Here is a 20,475-nt window from a genome sequence, read left to right as displayed (position 1 = left end):
TACCCCCTTTCTGAGATTTTGTGACCTAAATGCTTTATTTTTGACACATTGATTGTACACTTATCAGATTTTAAAGTTTATCTACTCCTCTGCAACCTACTAAAAATTTCCTCTAACCTATCATGTTCACTCAAATCAGCCCCAATCGCCAGGAGATCTTCTTGCTATACTTTCATCACTTTTATTCCTCTCAATATCTTCTCCATTGCTCACTGAAAATCAGAGGCTGCCAATATCAAGCCAAAAGGCATCCTGAGAAATGTAAATGTGCCAAACGGTGTGACAAAAGTGGTGAGTTCTTGGGATGAAGGATGCAACTTTACTGATGGTCCGCTGACGTTAGATAAAGTGTTGAGAAGTGTTTGGCACCATTTAGTGAGCAAAACATTACACCAATTGTGGAAGGGGATAATGTTCCACAATCAACGACTTGTTTCTTTCCCTCAGGCCAACACATAGTCTGGCCTCTCCGTTGGCCTTTTGTGCCATTACCACCGGTGCTACCCATTCCAATGTCTCAACTTCCTGAATGATACCATTCTTAACCAACTTCTTAATCTCGTCCTTCATGTTCTCCTTTACCGTTTTCAGAACGCTTCTCAATTTTGCAACTTTAGGTTGAGAATTAGGTTTAAGCCTGATCTTGTGCATGTAGTTCTTGAAATAGCCTAATTCTTTCCTAAACACCTCTGGGAATTTATTCACTCACATCTTCCGAAACACTCTCAACCTTGGGAATCTCTAGAAGTCTGACTGGAGGATTCTTATTTGGATCCAGGTACACATAATGGTCACGTTGATGAAACCAACTAAACAATGAGTCTCCTCTAATAGAAATAGAAATTTTCGCTGGTATGAATTTGTTCTTTAAATTCAATGCTCCCTCCAGAAGTAACCTAGCAATTTTATTGGTTCTCCTTCATATCCTTTGGATTTTACGTTTGGTTTCATTAACTTTACCTTTCCTCTCAAGTGTTGGTCATAAAATGTTTTTGGTATCAAAGTTATTTTAGCACAAGAATCAAATACAATTTTAACCGCTTCACCAATATTGTTTCAATCGGACCCTTCGTGGACCCATATTTTGTTTCTAAAATCTGACCTTCACTCACAGAATCTACATCACAAGTCTCATCTTCATATTCACCCTCCCTTACTTTCTTTGTATCACTTTTTGACCTGCAACACCTGGCAAGGTGACCTCTTATCCCACGTTTTGCAAACTATCTTCCAAGCTGGGCAATCTTTATTGCTGGCCATAAGCCAAACATTCCCACACCTGAAACATTTTCCTGTAAATGTTTTTCTTGATTTAATGTTTCCTTTGCTTTTTGTAACTTTACTCTGTTTGGGGCAAGTTTGCTGGAGAGTATTTTTCTGGTGAGTTCTTAGGATGAAGGATGCAACATTATCTGATGGTACGCTGACGTTAGATTAAGTGTTGAGACGTTTTTGGCACCATTTAGTAATCATATCATTTCACCAATATGTGGAAGGGGATAATGGTCCACAAGCACTGAATACATCAACACATGGTTACCAAAGCTCCATAGACACAGAAGTTTGCATTCTGCATCTAGTCACCACAAAACCTAACCCCGTCCTGTCAGATTCAGGAGCTCCTGCGCTCCTACTACACTGATTATTGTGATCAAAGAAGGCTGGACAGGTACGGGACTTCCGTTGAGGTTTTCCTCCCAGTCCTGCCTGCCGTAATGCACTGCCCCCAAAGCAATGCCACCAGAACAACAAGAGGGCCTCACCTCGGTACAGAATGGAGGGGCGGGGAACCCTCCCTGGGTCCCCGTATAAGTTCTGAAATGGCTGCAGCCTGCAACCTCTACTCCCGGGGGCTGGCTGTCCGTGAGCTCGCGGCACAGCTCCAGTCCACAGCGGCATGCTCCGAGACTCCCTCCGTCTTCAGCCCCAGCCTCAGTCTCAGTCTCCCAGAGCCTGCGGGTAAAGAAACTTCACTCTTCTGCCCTCCGTGGGCTATGTCGGCCTCCCAGCATCTTTGAGCCGTAAGCCGGCACCTTTAATGGTCTCACCCGGGATGCAGTGGTGAATCCTCCTGAGTAAGTGCCCTTCTGTACCCCAGGGTCACCAATCTGTGTGTGCTTTTGACAAAATGGCACCCCTCGCCTTAGGCATAAATGAGGCACAAAGGCACATACAGATTGCCAGACAGGGGAGTGACACACTTGCAGTTTCTATGATGAGGTTTCAGAAATAGCCAACGCTCACAATGCGCTTGTGCTACCGATGTGAAACATGCTGGTCACATGCTGCCAAAATATAAGCGGGGGGGATAAGTGGGGCACACAACCCAGCCCCTGGAGATCAATGAGGGAACACAGGGCAGAGGGCCAGCAACAGACCAACTCACCAGGGTCATTGCAGAGTACGGGGCAGTCCTTCTTGTGGCTTAATAGGTCAGCACAACAGCAGGGCAGTTCCAATGGCGGTTCCTGGCAAGTCCTTGCAGCAGCCTCTGGTATCCAGTCATTACAGTATCTAAATACATGGGGAACAAACCCTGGTACTTATACTCATTTTCTTTTTGATTTCAGGGGGCACTTCAAAAGACCTTCAGAAGTGCACAGCATCCCCCTTCAACCCTAGCCCTGGGTCCGAATATCAGTAGGGAGTAAACAAGCCCTTTGTGTGAGGGCAGGATACAGCTATACAAATGGAAGTGCGCCCGCCTTTCCCAGCCAGGAAGACCACTCAGTGTGCCGATGTAATCCTGTTACACCTACACCCTCCCTGTCTGACGGCTGTCTGGAAAGTGTGTACAAAGCCCAGCTATCACTCTACCCCAGACATGGATTGGATTCAGGCTGCAAAGCACTAGAGTCATAAGCACTGAGAAATGCCCACTGTTTAAAAGTGGCATTTCCACAATGCTAATCAAAAAATCCACCTACACCAATAAGCAGCATTTCTTACTACCATTCCAATCATACTAAACATGCCCACGCTGCTCCACATAGATCAGAAAATACCACTTAAACATATGCAAGGGTATCCCTAATACAAACCTAGGAGAGAGGAAGCACTCACAGCAGTGAGAAACCGAATAGGCTGGTTGGCAACACCAGCAAAGGCCACACAATAAGGAATATGGCCTACTTTCACCTACACAGCACCCTGCCCACAGAGCTATCTAGGGCCTACCTTAGGGGTGACTTATATGTAGTAAAAGGGGAGTTCCAGGCCTGGAAAATAAATGTAGATGCCAATGTGTCAGAAAATTACGCATGCAGGCCCTGCAGTGGCAGGCCTGAGACAGGTTTGAAAGGCTACGTCTGTGGGTGGCACAAGCTGCGCTGCAGGTCCACTAGTAGAATTTAATTTCCAACCCCTGGGTATAAGGGATGCCATTATACAATGGACTTAAGGGTAAATTAAATGTTCCAATCAGGTGTAAGACAATTATACCAAGTTTAGAGGGGAGAGCACATGCACCTTGGCACTGGTCAGCAGTCATAAAATGTCCAGAGCCAACAAAAAGGGGTCAGAGAAACAGGAGGATGAAGGCAAAAAGTTTGGGGATGACGCTGCAAAAAGGGCCAGGTCCAACATAAGCACTATGTAAATACATCTACAATTGAATGGAGTGAAGTGCCACTGAGTGAAGTGGCATTGAGTGGAGTAGAGCGATATTGAGTGGAGTGGCATTGTGAGTAGTAGCAAAGTGAAGCGTGGAGTGGAGTAGAATTCTAAGGAGTGGAATGGAATTGTGTGGCAGGGGATTGTGTTTAGTGGAATTGAGTACAGTGGATTGGAACTGTGTGGAGTTAAATGGCGTGGAGTGGAACTGTGTTGTGGAGAGTGGAACTATGTGGCATGGAGTGGAATTGTGTGATGTGGAATTTTGAGGCCTGGATTGAAATTATGTGGCTTAGAGTAGAATGGAATTATATTGCATGGAGGAGTGGAAATGTGTGGCAAGGAGTGGAGTGGAATTTTGCTGCATGGAGTAGAGTGGAATTGTGTGAAGTAGAACTGTGTGGCGTGGCGTGCAGTGGAGCTGAGTTGAGTGGAATTGTGTGGCATGGAATTGGGTGTGGAATTATGTGGTGTGGAATTGTGTGGCGTGGAGTGGAATTATACATCATGGAGTGGCATTGTGAGATATGGAAAATTGTACAAATTGCTACTTAATTGTCCTAAGCGCTTCAGATCCTCGTGGTATATAAGGACAATTATCATGAAATATGTTATCAATTACTTCAACCTACGATCTATGGGAAAATCTGATACACTTGATCTTATTATTAGCTTATTACTATGTACAATGCTTCTGCAAGTACTGGTCTGTTTACAAATACATTTGTTTGGGAATGGGAGAGGCTAGTAAGTAAGAGAGCAGCATGTATTTTACCCGTTAAGGATAAAGGAGATGGGCAGTGTTTTGGAGCTACAAATGTTAAAAGCATTTTCCATAAAGGAGTAGCAGATGTGTTCAGTACTGTCTAATGATACAGAAGGATGGTGAATAGCAATCTCCTCTTGTTTTTAGAAGAAAAGGACATAACAGGCTGTCTGAGGTTTACACCAAAGATATTATGGAGTTGGGGAGCTCTATTGTGACTATCAGACATTTAGGAGGAGGGGAAGAAGCAGCATGGATTAAGGTAAGAAACACCACGGGAGGGGAAGGAAAAATAAAAAGTACCTCAATCACAGAGCGAGGAGCGGATGGACTCTAAGATTAATTAATCTGTGCATGGTCAATGATCCACAGAAAGAAAAGGAAGTGACTCCTAGCACCCACTTGCCAATTTAGCAGGGTACAAAGAAGAGTAACAATGATGCAAATGAATGGTAAGAAATGGCCAGGATCCAAGCCGTTTTTAGTAAACAATACTCCTTGCAGCGACAGGCAGTGTAAGTATTGCCGGCAGGCAAGACAAAGCCAGAGTCAAGCGGCTGAAGAAATTGACAAACACATTCACTAAATTATAGATGAGTAGGATTTCATAAACAGAGCTGCAGCTGCATCAGTGTCTATAACACAAGTTGCTACTCAGACCTAAGAGTGTGAACTACATCAGGCCATCTGCAAACACTGACAGGACAGCTCAGTCTGTGCACAGGACCCAAACTTGTACTCTGAGAGAAGTGCATGCAATAAGCACCTGGGAAACAAGCCTCACAGCTTCAATGGAGTGTGAATACAGGTACAGATCCATCCGCAACAGTTGTGTTACTGCATGATTATACGGGTCCTGGATCCCCTCAGGGTCCAGTTCTTTGTTCGTCCTCCTGGCCATAGTCCTCCTTGCCATCCTGGTTGTGACCATCCGGGTCCCCAAGGCTCTGTCCTTCTTGCTCCCAGTCCTAACACCTCTGGTACCTCTAATACCGGTCCTCCTGGTGTTAATATTTGTGGTCACTGTGGCCCGCTCAATCCTAGTCCTATCCACAATACTCCTAGCCTGGGTTCGGTTCTAGGCCCTTGTGGGGCTGGCCCAGTTATGGTTCCAATTAAGCCTCCTCTCCTGGGCAAGGGCCTTTTCTTCATCCTGCTGATTCTCCTCCTTCAAGTCTTCTCCTCCAGCTCTGATCCTCTATCTCTTGGTCATCCTTCTGCTCCTAAACTGGTCCTCCTGGTCCAGATCTGCCAGTTTCTGGTCTGCTTGGTGTACTTGCTCCTGATCCCTCTAGTCTCAGTCCTCATAGTAGTTCTGTTCTTGATTCCTTTGCTCATGCCCCTGGCCATGGCCCTCCTTGTTGTGACCCCCTGGTCTTCTTGGTAGTGGCCATCCAGGTTCTTAAGGCACTGGTCCACTGCATCCTCCGATGGTACCAACAGCCCTGTATCTTTTATCCTTCTGGTCATTGTTCTCCTTCAGGTCTTGATCCTATTCTTATTCATCCCAGCCCTGTTCTTCACCATTGTAGGCCTAGTCAAGTTCCCGCTCCTCTTGCCACCCAGGTCCTCTTTGTCCTAATCCTCCTGATGCCTGCCCTCGTGGTTCACCCAATTGTGTTCCTCCTGACGTTGGCCTACCTGCTGGTATTTGTCCTGGTCACAATGGTCTGGACTGCCTGGTCATGGTGCACTTGTCCCTAGTCCTTGTCCTCCAGGTCCTGGTCCCTTTGTCTGTAATCATTTTCATGTTCTAATCCGCTTGATGCTATCCCTCCTGGTCTTTGGACTACATGCCCTCTTTGTCCTACACCACTGGCCCTAATGGAGACCCTAGTCTTCTTCCTATTCTCCCCTCCCTAAAGTCAGCCAGGTACCACCGTCAAGCCTCTCCTGCAGGTTTGCAGTGGCAAACTTGCTGTGCTACACAGGCAAACCTGGAGACAATGAAGAGAGTAAAGTAGTCAGTAGTCCCCACACCCATTTATTTCCTTTGCCGGCACTGAGCACCAGCGGGTCTAGCCCAGTGAAAATGCTGGGGTTGATACACAGGTTTCTAACATCTATTTGTATCTTGCAGGCTGCAGGATATAATATTAAGTTAAATCTGGTGGTCAATGCCCCTGCTGTACAGATATGCAGGGCAACACTGGTCATAGTCTGAAGCACCATACTATGGTACTGGGGGTTAATGCTTGAGTAACATGCAGGTCACAGGTTTGTGTTTAATCGAAGACAGCTTAGTTGGTTAATGAAATTGTTGCAGTGATTTTTCTGCTACCTGCAGATCACAAGTTAAAATCCTGCCTAAATAACTTCATACTGCTCCATGTAATCCAAAAACATACGTATGAAACATTGTAGGTTTGTACTTAGCATTTCATTATTCTAATGTTGACAGCATGGGTTGTGTTGGGTAGCACTACTAAACACTTATCAGGTGCCAAGAGTTCAGTTAGGATTTTTTTCTTTAATCAAGCTTATAATGAGGTTACTTGCATCCAGAGAAGTCTGACATCCATCTCTTAGATACACACTGGGCTTCAGATTGGAAGCCTAATGCCCCTTTCTGGTCTCAGTTGAACCTGTGACGGGACATGCTGAGTGTATCTATCCACCTGGAGGGCCGGACCTAAGGCTGCAGCTGGCCACGTTTGTGCTTCAGCAGCTGTTCCCAGCCAAGATACAACTAGGACAAAGGGACATGATCATCGATTTAAGGGAAGCGTGTATTTCTGTGCACCCCTGCGGCAGTCTCGACTCCAGGATTGTTTTATCTAGTGATGCCATGAAGAAGCACGGGTGGGCCGTAAAGATGAATGAGCAGCAGCCAAAATATACAACAAAGCGTTTGCATAATCTGATATTTTAGATACTCACAATTATATGCCAATTGTTCACATTTTAATACAATAAACACCATGCAATGGGCTACAGAATTCGTTTTCCCTTTTGCAAGAATGCCTGCACCGGGACTTCCGGCTTGGGTGAAGGGCACCAGAATCCCTTGTGATAACTTCACCATGCAGAAGGGATGCCGCATGCTACTTACTGGTCATCTGCAGAAGCCTGGTTCTCCACACAGGGCATGGGTAGTGACGTCTCTGCGGTGTCCCCCTGTAGGCATTTGTCACCCACCGGGACACCGGCCCCAGAACCCGGGCGTGGCACAAACATTGCTGCCAGATCCCGAATCCAGCGGGATCGCGCTCTCTTCCCGCACTGTGTCAGTTGCGTGCCGAGAGAGCAGAGATCCATCCAGGCACAGGACACAGGTAGCTAGTCAGGAAGATGAAGAGTTCCACGCGACACGAGTGACTACAGAGACAGAAGAGATTTACCAGTGCCCCTGACACAAGTAAACACCCAGATAACCAGCTCTATCGCTAAAGAGGCTAAACACCGGCCAGCGCCGAAACAGCAGAGACCCATCAGACAGGTACAGAACCAGAGAGCAGAGATACCGCAGAGCGCGGGTGCAGGTAAGTACCGAGGCAAGAGAAGGCCATTAGTACACGCAACACATGTAAATACCGAGGGGAGAGAGGGCCATCAGTATGTGGGAGACAGGTAAATACAGAGCCAGTGGAGAGACAGCAGTATATGGGAGACCGGTAAATACAGAGGCAGTGGAGAGACAGCAGTATATGGGAGACAGGCAAATACAGAGGGGAGAGAGGGCCATCAGTATGTGGGAGACCGGTAAATACAGAGCCAGTGGAGAGACAGCAGTATATGGGAGACCGGTAAATACAGAGGGGAGAGAGGGCCATCAGTATGTGGGAGACCGGTAAATACTGAGGCAGTAGAGAGACATCAGTATATGTGAGACAGGTAAATACCGAGACAAGAGAGAGACATCAGCACATGCAACACAGGTAAATACCGAGGGGAGAGACGGACATCAGTATGTGGGAGACAGGTAAATACTGAGGCAGTAGAGAGACATCACTATATGGGAGACAGGTAAATACTGAGGCAGTGGAGACACATCAGTATATGGGAGACAGATAAATACAGACGCAGTGGAGCGACAGCAGTATTTTATGGGAGAACGGTAAATACCGAGACAGTGGAGAGACATCAGTATATGTGAGACAGCTAAATACCGAGGCAGTAGAGAGACAGCAGCATATGGGAGACAGGTAAATACCAAAGCAGTGGAGAGACATCAGTATATGGGAGACAGGTAAATACCGAGGCAGAGGAGAGAGACATCAGTATATGGGAGACAGGTAAATACCGAAGTAGTGGAGCGACATCAGTATATGGAAGACAGATAAATACAGAGGCAGTAGAGAGACAGCAGTATATTTATAGACAGGTAACTACCAAGGCAGAGGAGAGAGACATCAGTATATAGGAGACAGGTAAATACCGAAGCAGTGGAGCGACATCAGTATATGGGAGACAGGTAAATACCGAGGCAGTAGAGAGACAGCAGGATATGGGAGACAGGTAAATACCGAGGCAGTAGAGAGACAGCAGGATATGGGAGACAGGTAAATACCGAGACAGTGGAGAGACAGCAGTATATGGTAGACAGGTAAATACCGAGGCAGTAGAGAGACAGCAGTATATGGGAGACAGGTAAATACCGAGACAGTAGAGCAACATCAGTATATGGGAGGCCGGTAAATACCGAGACAGTGGAGAGACAGCAGTATATGGGAGGCAGGTAAATACCGAGACAGTGGAGAGACAGCAGTATGTGGGAGACAGGTAAATACCGAGGCAGTAGAGAAACATCAGTATATGGGAGACAGGTAAATACCGGAGCAGTGGAGAGACATCAGTATATGGGAGACAGGTAAATAGCGGAGCAGTGGAGAGACATCAGTATATGGGAGACAGGTAAATACCGGAGCAGTGGAGAGACATCAGTATATGGGAGACAGGTAAATACCGAGACAGTGGAGAGACAGCAGTATATGGGAGACAGGTAAATACCGAGGCAGTAGAGCGACAGCAGTATATGGGAGACAGGTAAATACTGAGGCAGTGGAGAGACATCAGTATATGGGAGACAGGTAAATACCGAGGCAGTAGAGAGACATCAGTATATGGGAGACAGGTAAATATCGAGGCAGTAGAGAGGCATCAGTATATGGGAGACAGGTAAATACCGAGGCAGTAAAGAGACAGCAGTATATGGGAGACAGGTAAATACTGAGACAGTGGAGAGAAAGCGGTATGTGGGAGACAGGTAAATACCGAGGCAGTAGAGAAACATCAGTATATGGGAGACAGGTAAATACCGGAGCAGTGGAGAGACATCAGTATATGGGAGACAGGTAAATACCGGAGCAGTGGAGAGACATCAGTATATGGGAGACAGGTAAATATCGAGGCAGTAGAGAGACATCAGTATATGGGAGACAGGTAAATACCGAGGCAGTAGAGCGACAGCAGTATATGGGAGACAGGTAAATACTGAGACAGTGGAGAGAAAGCGGTATTATGGGAGACAGGTAAATACCGAGACAGTGGAGAGACAGCAGTATGTGGGAGACAGGTAAATACCGAGGCAGTAGAGAAACATCAGTATATGGGAGACAGGTAAATACCGGAGCAGTGGAGAGACATCAGTATATGGGAGACAGGTAAATATCGAGGCAGTAGAGAGACATCAGTATATGGGAGACAGGTAAATACCGAGGCAGTAGAGAGACAGTAGTATATGGGAGACAGGTAAATACTGAGACAGTGGAGAGAAAGCGGTATGTGGGAGACAGGTAAATACCGAGGCAGTAGAGAGACAGTAATATGTGGAACTCAGGTAAATACCCAGACAGAAGAGCTCTATCAGTGTATGCAACGCAAGTAAAAAAAAACCAGGGAGAAGGGCTGTGTCGCTGCGTAGTGCAAAGGTAAATACAAAGTCAGAAAGGCTTCAGGACTGCGTCAGCTGCAGGTAAATACCAAAACGGGAGAGATCTACCGATGCACAGAACACAGATAAATACAACGAAACAGAGTTTGCTACAGCAACCGAGCCGATAAACCTGTCGGGGAAAAATATGACTGAAAGTGAACTAGGACTTTTTTTTTTTGCATTTAGCAGAAAGAGGTGAACTCGAGCAGCAGCACGCCCCTCTGTCGGCCCACGGCTGTCAGAGAGCGCGGATCTGCCCGCGGGTTTGGTTACTGGTGTAATAAAGGGAAGCCTTCAGTAGCAGACGGCCCCGAGGCAGCCAGTGTGCTCGCAGGTAGCTCTGCACCCGTGATGGACAGGCAGCTGTCTCCTGAGAGCCAGGGACCAGATCAAAGCGCTTTGGAAACCCGAGAGACTGAAGCCTGGCGTCTGTTCCAACAGGGCAATCCAGGATGGCTCTCTGGGGATTATGATTTCAGGAGACAAAGGCTTTTCAGAAACAAATCAGACATTGTGCCGTGGGGGCATTAGTCAACAGACGCCCACCGGGCCAGGTTACGGAGTTGACTTGCACTGTGTGATCTTGGACAAATCATGGTATATACTATAAAAGGTTGCTTTTTTAAGCTGCTATTTTTTGTGTACATTTCATTTGGAAGGCACAAATTACAAAATCTAGCTTTCACACTTGTTTATGCATTTGTATGGAATCAGGGAACATTATAAACAGCTTTAAATAGTTAAAATTTCCAACCAGCATTTGTTTTTTACTGGAACCACTGTCAGTAATGCAAGTTGAATCATACCTCGGTGCATTTCCTTAGAGCACTCGCCCTAATAGTAAAGGCTTTACATTAATTAATCACATACTCACATTTGTACACTTCCATGTACAGATAATCTTGCCTTAGTGACAGATTCGTGAATCTAAACTGGCGGACAACAGATTTGTGCTGCAGGGCCTCCTGTCCAGTGGACAAAGTAACAAAAACATGACGTCCTTGCACCCAAGCAATTTGTGCTGGGCGTTGGGTATCTCCATCCAGTCTCACTGATCTGGGCTGGTAAACCAGCACAACCGAAATGGGGCACCATGGCCCTCCCGACCTTGCGAACAAAGGAGTCTTTCCCTATCTGACCTAGGCAGATTTTGTTTTTCTTGTTACTTGAGCACACTTTGCAAAATACTAGTTTTACCTATTTACCTCATGAGTACGTGAATCATTCTCTGAGCTTTCACATCAACAAAAAACACAGGTCACCAATGCTTCTCATATTTGGGGTACAAGAAAAACAGCACGTGAGATGTAGAACTGCAGTCTATCTTAGGCGACTAGATGGTGTGCACCTCACTTTAATACACTGAATCTTTGATTGCCACAGGCTGAACAGGAGAAGACCCATTCTGATTAAAATGAGAGATATGATATGGTAATTTCACTTATGAGGACAGACTGCACACTCTGTATGCAAATTATCCCTGTTACTTATCTTTAACACTTGTAATCAATTGAACACTGCAATAATTCGGCTCTTAAAATCAGCTACTGACATTGAAATTCCCTTTCCACATAAACTAAAGAAAGGAAGTGAAGTGGTGTGGCCGCGCGCCTGGGAAACCGGAAATGTAATTCCTGCTTTCGCATTTGGTCTAACTCAGGGGTCCAAAGCAAATTAAATTACCTCATTCTTTTTCAGTCTTTAGTTGGGTTCGTGCTTCAGAGCAGTTTAACATTGTGCTTGTTCCAGCCTCTTTCATCACCTCTTATGAGTGAAGTAATGAGATCATTAAAGAGATATTGGTTTTCAATCCAAGTGGCCCGTTATTTGGGATGGTAAGACGGCACCAAGTAAATACTTAGACCGCAGACATTATTGGGTGTGGTATTATTTGACTATGGTACCCAAACCTCCGAAAAATCTGCATAAATAGCAAGTTCAAAAACATGCATGGTTCTTTCATGGATGCCCTGGTATTATATGAATCCCTTGCATGCAATCAATTTTCCTACATTTTCAGAAACACACCTCAAACTGTGCGGGATGTTGTATTTGGCATGCTACACACCTCTCCATCTTCTCTGCCACCTCTCAGCACCAGCTCATGCCATAATCTGCTCATCCAGGGAGTGTGGTCTCTGCAGGATTCAGATTCTAGTTCAAGACCCCAAATGATGTCTCAAAATGTTGCTTTAACCTCATTTCAACAGTTACATACTAATCACAGACCACCAAGACATTCACTCCACAATCCCATCTATTGTATTAGGAGACCACCAGTTAACCATTTATTTGAAAATCTGTTCCATTATACCTTATTATGCAAATTAAAAATGAACATAGTACACAGTATGGGCCTTAGACTAAAACAAAGTGCAAGAGCTGGGAACAGAAGGACGACTCAAAGTATCTCCCTACCATTAAGAGTGTCCAAAGGTTTTTCGCGTTTGGAGGTATCCAAGAAGAACTGTACTCCTCAGGTGAACTTCACAGTCTTAACCAGTACCACAGTAAGAAACAGATCCCTCCCCTGGGCAACCTCAAAGGCAGATTTCTGGTTTCATGCCATCTCCCTAGTAAGGCATATCACATTAACAGCCAGAGGCGTGGAGGGTCCCTTTTCCAAAAGGTAGCTGGCCTAAGGATAGAGCTTTGGAAGAGAACAGACAGTGAGAACACTAATGCAGTTTCAAGCGTTTCCAAAACTCAAGCAAGATAGGGTTAGTGAACCTGCCCTCTGAATGTTACCCAATGGCCAGGGTCACCAGAAATAGTTGCATGCATCACATCAATACAAAATGGTACCATTCCAGACAGATAACATAGATCCAACAAGACAACTGTTCAACACCTCATTCTGGAGATGCTGGAAACTGAAGAAATATCAGATATTGTCGACTCCACACGACTTTCTGCCACTTTGCCCTCAAACCCCACCCAGGACCCGTTCAATTGACAAGGACTCAACAGATATATTTGGGTACTTTCAATCATGTTCAAGAATCCATGGTGCTTTGATCATCTGTGAAAGTCAGACCGGTCTATAGGTAGAGGGTGTTCTGCAGGCCACCAGTTACTTGGTTGCCATTACATATGGAGTTAAACATACGGACTAAAGGTCTAACCGGCAAAGATGATGTCGGTTTCCCAGCAGGCTCAGCCCATCAAACCTTGGCGAACTCCCAGTTTAGAAGATAATTCACATTGGCACAGGAAGTGGTCTTTTAGGGCAGTTAAACCTTGAAAGATGTATTTCAGATTAACCCCCTGAGCCAGCCATTAATTGCTGATAACACCACATAAAACAAACCGAAAAGTACCTCTATGAACAAGCTAACCAACAAAAAGCATAAAGAGAGCTCTGCAGGATCTCAGTTTCCACCAACCTTTACATTTTAGTAATTGGTGGTAATAATAGGTTCAAATTACGTAAAAGCACTTCTTCAATGAGAATTTACAAATCCCACTAGATGTGATACGGCCAATAATCTCTGCCACAGCTTTGGGCTGAATGGAGTCTTCAAGCTGAAGAGTTGGGCCACCGCTACTTTCCCACCTTAAAGGCATGTGCTGGTTTTGGCTAAAAATGTGGTTACATTTTTGACATGCCTAAAGTACACAACAGAGCTGAAAACAATAACAAACACAAATCGGCATAACACAATAAAACAGAACAGGGTACAAAAAAAAAAAGGAAACAGAGCACAAAACAACAACCACCCACAAAATCTGCAGTAATGCTGCACAAGTACCAACAGAACAGATCACTACCACAAATAATGCAACACAACAAATATCCACAAATATTCTCCCGACATCCAGAAACCTGCTTTCATAATAGGATGGTAAAAGTTGTTTGCACCAAGTATTGGCTTAACCTGCCACCGAAAACATGAAATGGCTCTAGTCAAAATGGTGCCGGATTACGAAACATTTTTTTGGTAGGCGAGAACGTGCGAGTAAAGAATGCTTGGTGTATACAACCTTTACCACTGTATTATGGATGTGGATTTAGATGGTTGTAAAATGTGATAATGTTTAAGAAGAAAGCCTGTAGGTGAGGTACAACAAGAACGCGCCACACAACAGAAGAACACACAACACTTTATAATAACACAACACCACAATAACACAAAAATACAACTCAAATACACACAAAGGAACAAAAAACTTCAGTACAACTACAAAATATACCACCAAAACAACACAATGGTGATATAAAGCCACATCACAAGAGAACAATACAACAACATACCATGACAGTACAAAAACACCACTACACAAAAAATGGCAACGTGGCAGCTTTAACAATGCAACAGTGTAACTTCTTGCACCATTTCAAGGATACTAACATCACCTCCTGCTGATCTCACACATACCTGTCTGATACAAGTCTCAAATGTTCCCCGTTTTTGTTCTAAATAACACAGTTCTTGAAAAATAGCTCATTAAAGAAACACCTTGAAATGGACAAAGGGCTGCCAACAGGCTGCATTCAGCAGTAATTAAATCAGTCATGATACAATTTCCTGCATATCAAAGAAAGTGAAATACTCCTGTCAGTTTCATTATTACTCTGGTACAAGCTGTTCCTATCTTCACATTGTGCATTATTTTTAAAAAGTAACATAGTTCCATCGCGGATTCTGCTTACCTCGTGGATTCTGCGGCCCATCCGGCTCTTCGTGACTCTCAGTTCCTCTGCTGTGACTGCTGCGTCCAACTAAAGGGAGGAGACGTACAGACAATAATTACTTTTGACTAAAAGAAAAGTAAAGCTGAAACACACTGTAGAACATCAAACAAACTCTTCTGTGTACGAGTAACAAATCCTTGTTCTGTTGTCGGTATTGTCTGGGAAGAGACAGGGTAGCATTACCTGGTACATGGTTAGAAATGCGGTGGGATAAGGGCATAATTTGTGCCAGTGGTTTCCAGCGCTCAGCACTTAGTTGTTAACACCAACACTTATGACAGTCAGACACATGATGGCGCCATCTGTCTAATTTAGAGACAAGCACAACAAAGGCAGGACATGTACTTTTAAGTTTTTTATGTCCCGGTAGTGAAAAACTCTTAAAGTAGTTTTTCACTACTGCAAGGCCTGTCTCTCCCATAGGATAACATTGGGATAACCTTACTAATTTTAAAAGTATAATTCACAATTGGGAAGAGATAGACTTTTTGAGTTTGATATCTCTGCAATCACAATTTAAAATCACAAATTATGGTGAAGTCGGATTATAAATTGCAATCCTGAAAATGCCACTTTTAGAAAGTTGGCATTTTCTTACTTTAGTTATTTGGTGCTTGCTGCCTGTCTCTGATCACAGGTCTGGGGTGGAAGACAGCTGGGCTTTCTGCATTCCCCTAGATAGCAACACACAACAGGAGCTTGGGTGTGACTTGATGGGCTATCCTGGCAGGATGGTTGGGGGAGCTGGGCACAGCCTCACTTACACCTAAATAGGTTGTGTCCTGTCCACACACAAAGGGCTGCATAATCCCCTGCGATGAGTCTGGAGCCACGACGGGAAAGGCAGGACCTCCGTGCACTTCAAAGGCCTGTCTTGGAAGTCTCACCCACTTCAAAGGCCCTACTGAGTACAAATTATGGATCTCTGACACCACCACTTCAGTACACTTCTGGAGCAGTGAAGACTCTAATGGGAAGAATAATTACTGTGCTGCAGAAGTACTGCGCCTCTGCTGGACTGCTACTTTGCTGAATGCATGCTTTGCTGTAACAGCCCTCCTGCCTGCTGCTCTTTTGCCTAGGTGAGAAGGACAGGACCTGCATCACTTGAACCCTGAGTGACTCCAAGGGCTAGCAAGCCGGCCTCCTGATCTGAAGTCTCCGGGAGCTAAAAGTCTTCCATCCATCCTGCTGCTGCCCCGGCGCAAGCTTCTTGCATCTTCAGTCAACAGCAGCCTTGACGACAAGACTCCACATTGAAGCTACACAGCTCATTTGAACCAAGGCTTCACTAGCTCATTGCATCTTTGGCAGCAGTCTTCGCATCGCAAGCCCAGTCAACAGGATCCTCAATATTGACACATCAGGAACCGAAGCCTTGCTGCATCTCATGACCAGCACATCGCTTCTTCTGTGTGACGCTTCTGCAACCCGGATAAACGCAATGCTCTGCAACCTCAGATTAAGATACTTTTGTTCAGCTGGCCTAATTGAGTACCTAAAGCCGGCCCACGCTCCATCGTGGTTGACCTAAACTTTTGACTTTGTCCCTGTCCAGAGGTACCAGATAACTTACTTTAGCTCTTTATATCTTCTTAGCACTATTTTTACTTAAAACGTTTCAAAATGATGATCTCAAGTTCTACTTATTGGATTTTTGTTGTTTTGGTCTTGGTTTATTAATTAAAATCAGATCTATTTTTGTAACTGGACGTGGAATCTTTTTATGTGGTGTTTTCACTGTTTGAAGTGTGCCACAACTACTTAACACAATGTCTGTGAGCCTGACTGCTCTGTGCCAAGCTATTGGAGGGTGAACAAAGGTTAATATACAGTTTGCCTGTACCTTACCCTTACTAGGGGAGTGAGATCCTCTAGCAGAAATACTTTTGGTTGGTTACTTGTTAGACCTGACAGCCTTAGAATGGTTTTCCCTCCAACATTTTGCCTTTGTGTTTGCTGCTTGACTAAGTTTCCACCCCAGTCAACCAACAACCCAATTTCTAACATGGGGTTTCCACCACCCAATGTGGATAATCTAAATGTACCCTTCAGGTGGGGTGGGGGGAGAGGGGGTACACTGTCGCTTACCATTTGGTGAATATCGGTTACCATTTCTTTTTAAGTTTGTTACAGTGGTATCTTTGATAAACATAGAAGCAGATCTGCAACTATGTATGTGGTGATGAATCACCCCTAGGTTAGGGAGAGAGAGAGAAATTGGGGAAAGGTTACTTTTCCATTTGCTTGTGGACAAGTGGCGGACGTTTTATCATTAACGGAACCTTGCACTAAACTTGGCAGTGTTGGAATTATGCATTTATCAACAACACTGCCACAAAATAGTGGTTAAATCACTGGAGATGAGGGTGAATATTATGCACTATGTTAGTTTATGCGCATGAAACTTTAATTATGAATCACATCTTACTTCTGGTGTTCCAGAATCCATAGCAAAGACAGATTTGTCTTTCAAGTTAGATAGATGCATGATGTTTATACAGACTATAGGACCTTGCAAATTATGCAGCAAATTTTAAAATTTTGTTGAGATTAATCAAGGGAGATCTGATTGGATTTCATTCATTCTAAGCTTTGATAGAACAACAACCTATCAAACACCCATCGCTAACGTCCATTGTTCATTTTCGAATCTCGCTCTCCCAGATAGCAGGACGATGGTATATCCTGGCACAGTATGATGACAGACTCTATGATCTACAAACCCAGGCAGTGAACCCCATATTAGGCATGCATGTGTATTACATGCTAGCCAAAAATGGTCAGGTCAAAATTTTAAATGTATTTGTGTCACTTAGAGCCACATTACTGTGCAGGTGGTAGCAAATATTACCAATTCCTCAAGAATCAGAGTATTTAAATGTGTAAATGATTATCTACTTTAATTTTTATTGAATTGTAAAATACAGAATATGTACTCCAGCTAAAACAGAGGCTAAATAAAGAAAAATCATAATAGGAGCCATTGAAAATATTTATGTGTCATTATTAGAAGGAAAACCTGCATTGGTGAAAATATGTTTTTCAATGCTGTGTTGTAATCTCAGCGGTATAGTTTTCAAGACTACCATATAGCCTTAATCATTCCAGCCATAATAAGGGTCCATATATTAGTAGAAAGGGAACACATTATAATGTACAAGAGGAAGCGACACCAAATGTGTGCAGTTTATGCCATAGCACATTGAGGTAATTATTACGACCCTGGCAGTCATGAGACCACCAGGACTGCGGTGGAGGTCGGACCGCCGCCAATGCAATGGTCCGGCCTCCACATTTTGACTAGAGAAAGCGCCACAGTCTGACTGCGGGCACAGCCAGGTTGCCACCAGTCGACAACCTGGCGGTGCCAGATGTCTTAATCCACTGAGGCAGCGCTGCCTTGGGGACACCCGTATCCACCAAAGGCTGGCAGAAACGGAGTGCTGGGGCCCGTGCTCTGCCTATGCACTTGGCATGAGCAGTGCAGGGGCCCCCGTGGACAGCCCCTTTGCGCTTTTCACTGCCTGGAAAGCACGACGGGTGCTGTTGCACCCAATACACCACAACATAGCCTCCGGCTCGATTACGAGCCGGCGTCAATGTTGTGGTGTGTTTCCCGCTGGGCCATAGGGCAGAAACGCTGTTTCTGCCCGCTGGCCCAGCGGGAAACTCTTAATAGGGCCAGCGGGTGGAAGACCGGGCAGGCGGTCTTACGTCCTAAAGAGTTTGGCGGGCGGCACCTGGGGTCCATCAAACTCTTAATGAGGCCCTGAGGCTGAAGAATGAGGAACAGCTCTTGGAGCAGAGTACTACAATGCTGGGCACTGAGGAATGGTTGCCTAATACTAGCATGTTCTGTGTAGGATTAGTGCACTGCACAAATAAGGCTGATTATGTCTTCACTTAATCAGTCATTCCAGGAGTGGGACACTACAGGGAGTGCAGAATTATTAGGCAAATGAGTATTTTGACCACATCATCCTCTTTATGCATGTTGTCTTACTCCAAGCTGTATAGGCTCGAAAGCCTACTACCAATTAAGCATATTAGGTGATGTGCATCTCTGTAATGAGAAGGGGTGTGGTCTAATGACATCACCACCCTATATCAGGTGTGCATAATTATTAGGCAACTTCCTTTGGCAAAATGGGTCAAAAGAAGGACTTGACAGGCTCAGAAAAGTAAAAAATAGGGAGATATCTTGCAGAGGGATGCAGCACTCTTAAAATTGCAAAGCTTCTGAAGCGTGATCATCGAACAATCAAGCGTTTCATTCAAAATAGTCAACAGGGTCGCAAGAAGCGTGTGGAAAAACCAAGGCGCAAAATAACTGCCCATGAACTGAGAAAAGTCAAGCGTGCAGCTGCCACGATGCCACTTGCCACCAGTTTGGCCATATTTCAGAGCTGCAACATCACTGGAGTGCCCAAAAGCACAAGGTGTGCAATACTCAGAGACATGGCCAAGGTAAGAAAGGCTGAAAGACGACCACCACTGAACAAGACATACAAGCTGAAACGTCAAGACTGGGCCAAGAAATATCTCAAGACTGATTTTCTAAGGTTTTATGGACTGATGAAATGAGAGTGAGTCTTGATGGGCCAGATGGATGGGCCCGTGGCTGGATTGGTAAAGGGCAGAGAGCTCCAGTCCGACTCAGACGCCAGCAAAGTGGAGGTGGAGTACTGGTTTGGGCTGGTATCATCAAAGATGAGCTTGTGGGGCCTTTTCGGGTTGAGGATGGAGTCAAGCTCAACTCCCAGTCCTACTGCCAGTTCCTGGTAGACACCTTCTTCAAGCAGTGGTACAGGAAGAAGTCTGCATCCTTCAAGAAAAACATGATTTTCATGCAGGACAATGCTCCATCACACGCGTCCAAGTACTCCGCAGCGTGGCTGGCAAGAAAGGGTATAAAAGAAGGAAATCTAATGACATGGCCTCCTTGTTCACCTGATCTGAACCCCATTGAGAACCTGTGGTCCATCATCAAATGTGAGATTTACAAGGAGGGAAAACAGTACACCTCTCTGAACAGTGTCTGGGAGGCTGTGGTTGCTGCTGCACGCAATGTTGATGGTGAACAGATCAAAACACTGACAGAATCCATGGATGGCAGGCTTTTGAGTGTCCTTGCAAAGAAAGGTGGCTATATTGGTCACTGATTTGTTTTTGTTTTGTTTTTGAATGTCAGACATGTATATTTGTGAATGTTGAGATGTTATATTGGTTTCACTGGTAATAATAAATAATTGAAATGGGTATATATATTTTTTTTGTTAAGTTGCCTAATAATTATGCACAGTAATAGTCACCTGCACACACAGATATCCCCCTAACATAGCTAAAACTAAAAACAAACTAAAAACTACTTCCAAAAATATTCAGCTTTGATATTAATGAGTTTTTTGGGTTCATTGAGAACATGGTTGTTGTTCAATAATAAAATTAATCCTCAAAAATACAACTTGCCTAATAATTCTGCACTCCCTGTATGTCCAATGACTGAGAAGAACTGCTGCCAGA

At 44.7% G+C, this 20,475-nt stretch overlaps 1 protein-coding gene across 1 annotated transcript in view; it reads right to left on the bottom strand.

The window, feature by feature from the left end:
- CCDC150 (coiled-coil domain containing 150) overlaps positions 1-20,475 on the bottom strand; it is a 192,498-nt gene that overhangs the window by 156,381 nt on the left and 15,642 nt on the right. Inside the window, exon 5 of the mRNA XM_069213090.1 lies at positions 14,908-14,976. Within this exon, the coding sequence (XP_069069191.1) occupies positions 14,908-14,976 (69 nt within the window). The remainder of the gene's footprint in view (positions 1-14,907; positions 14,977-20,475) is intronic.

Source organism: Pleurodeles waltl, chromosome 11 (genome assembly GCF_031143425.1).
Source record: "Pleurodeles waltl isolate 20211129_DDA chromosome 11, aPleWal1.hap1.20221129, whole genome shotgun sequence".
NCBI classification, from domain to species: domain Eukaryota; kingdom Metazoa; phylum Chordata; class Amphibia; order Caudata; family Salamandridae; genus Pleurodeles; species Pleurodeles waltl.
Note: the sequence above shows the minus strand (reverse complement) of the source record. Positions and strands in the feature narration are given on the sequence as shown.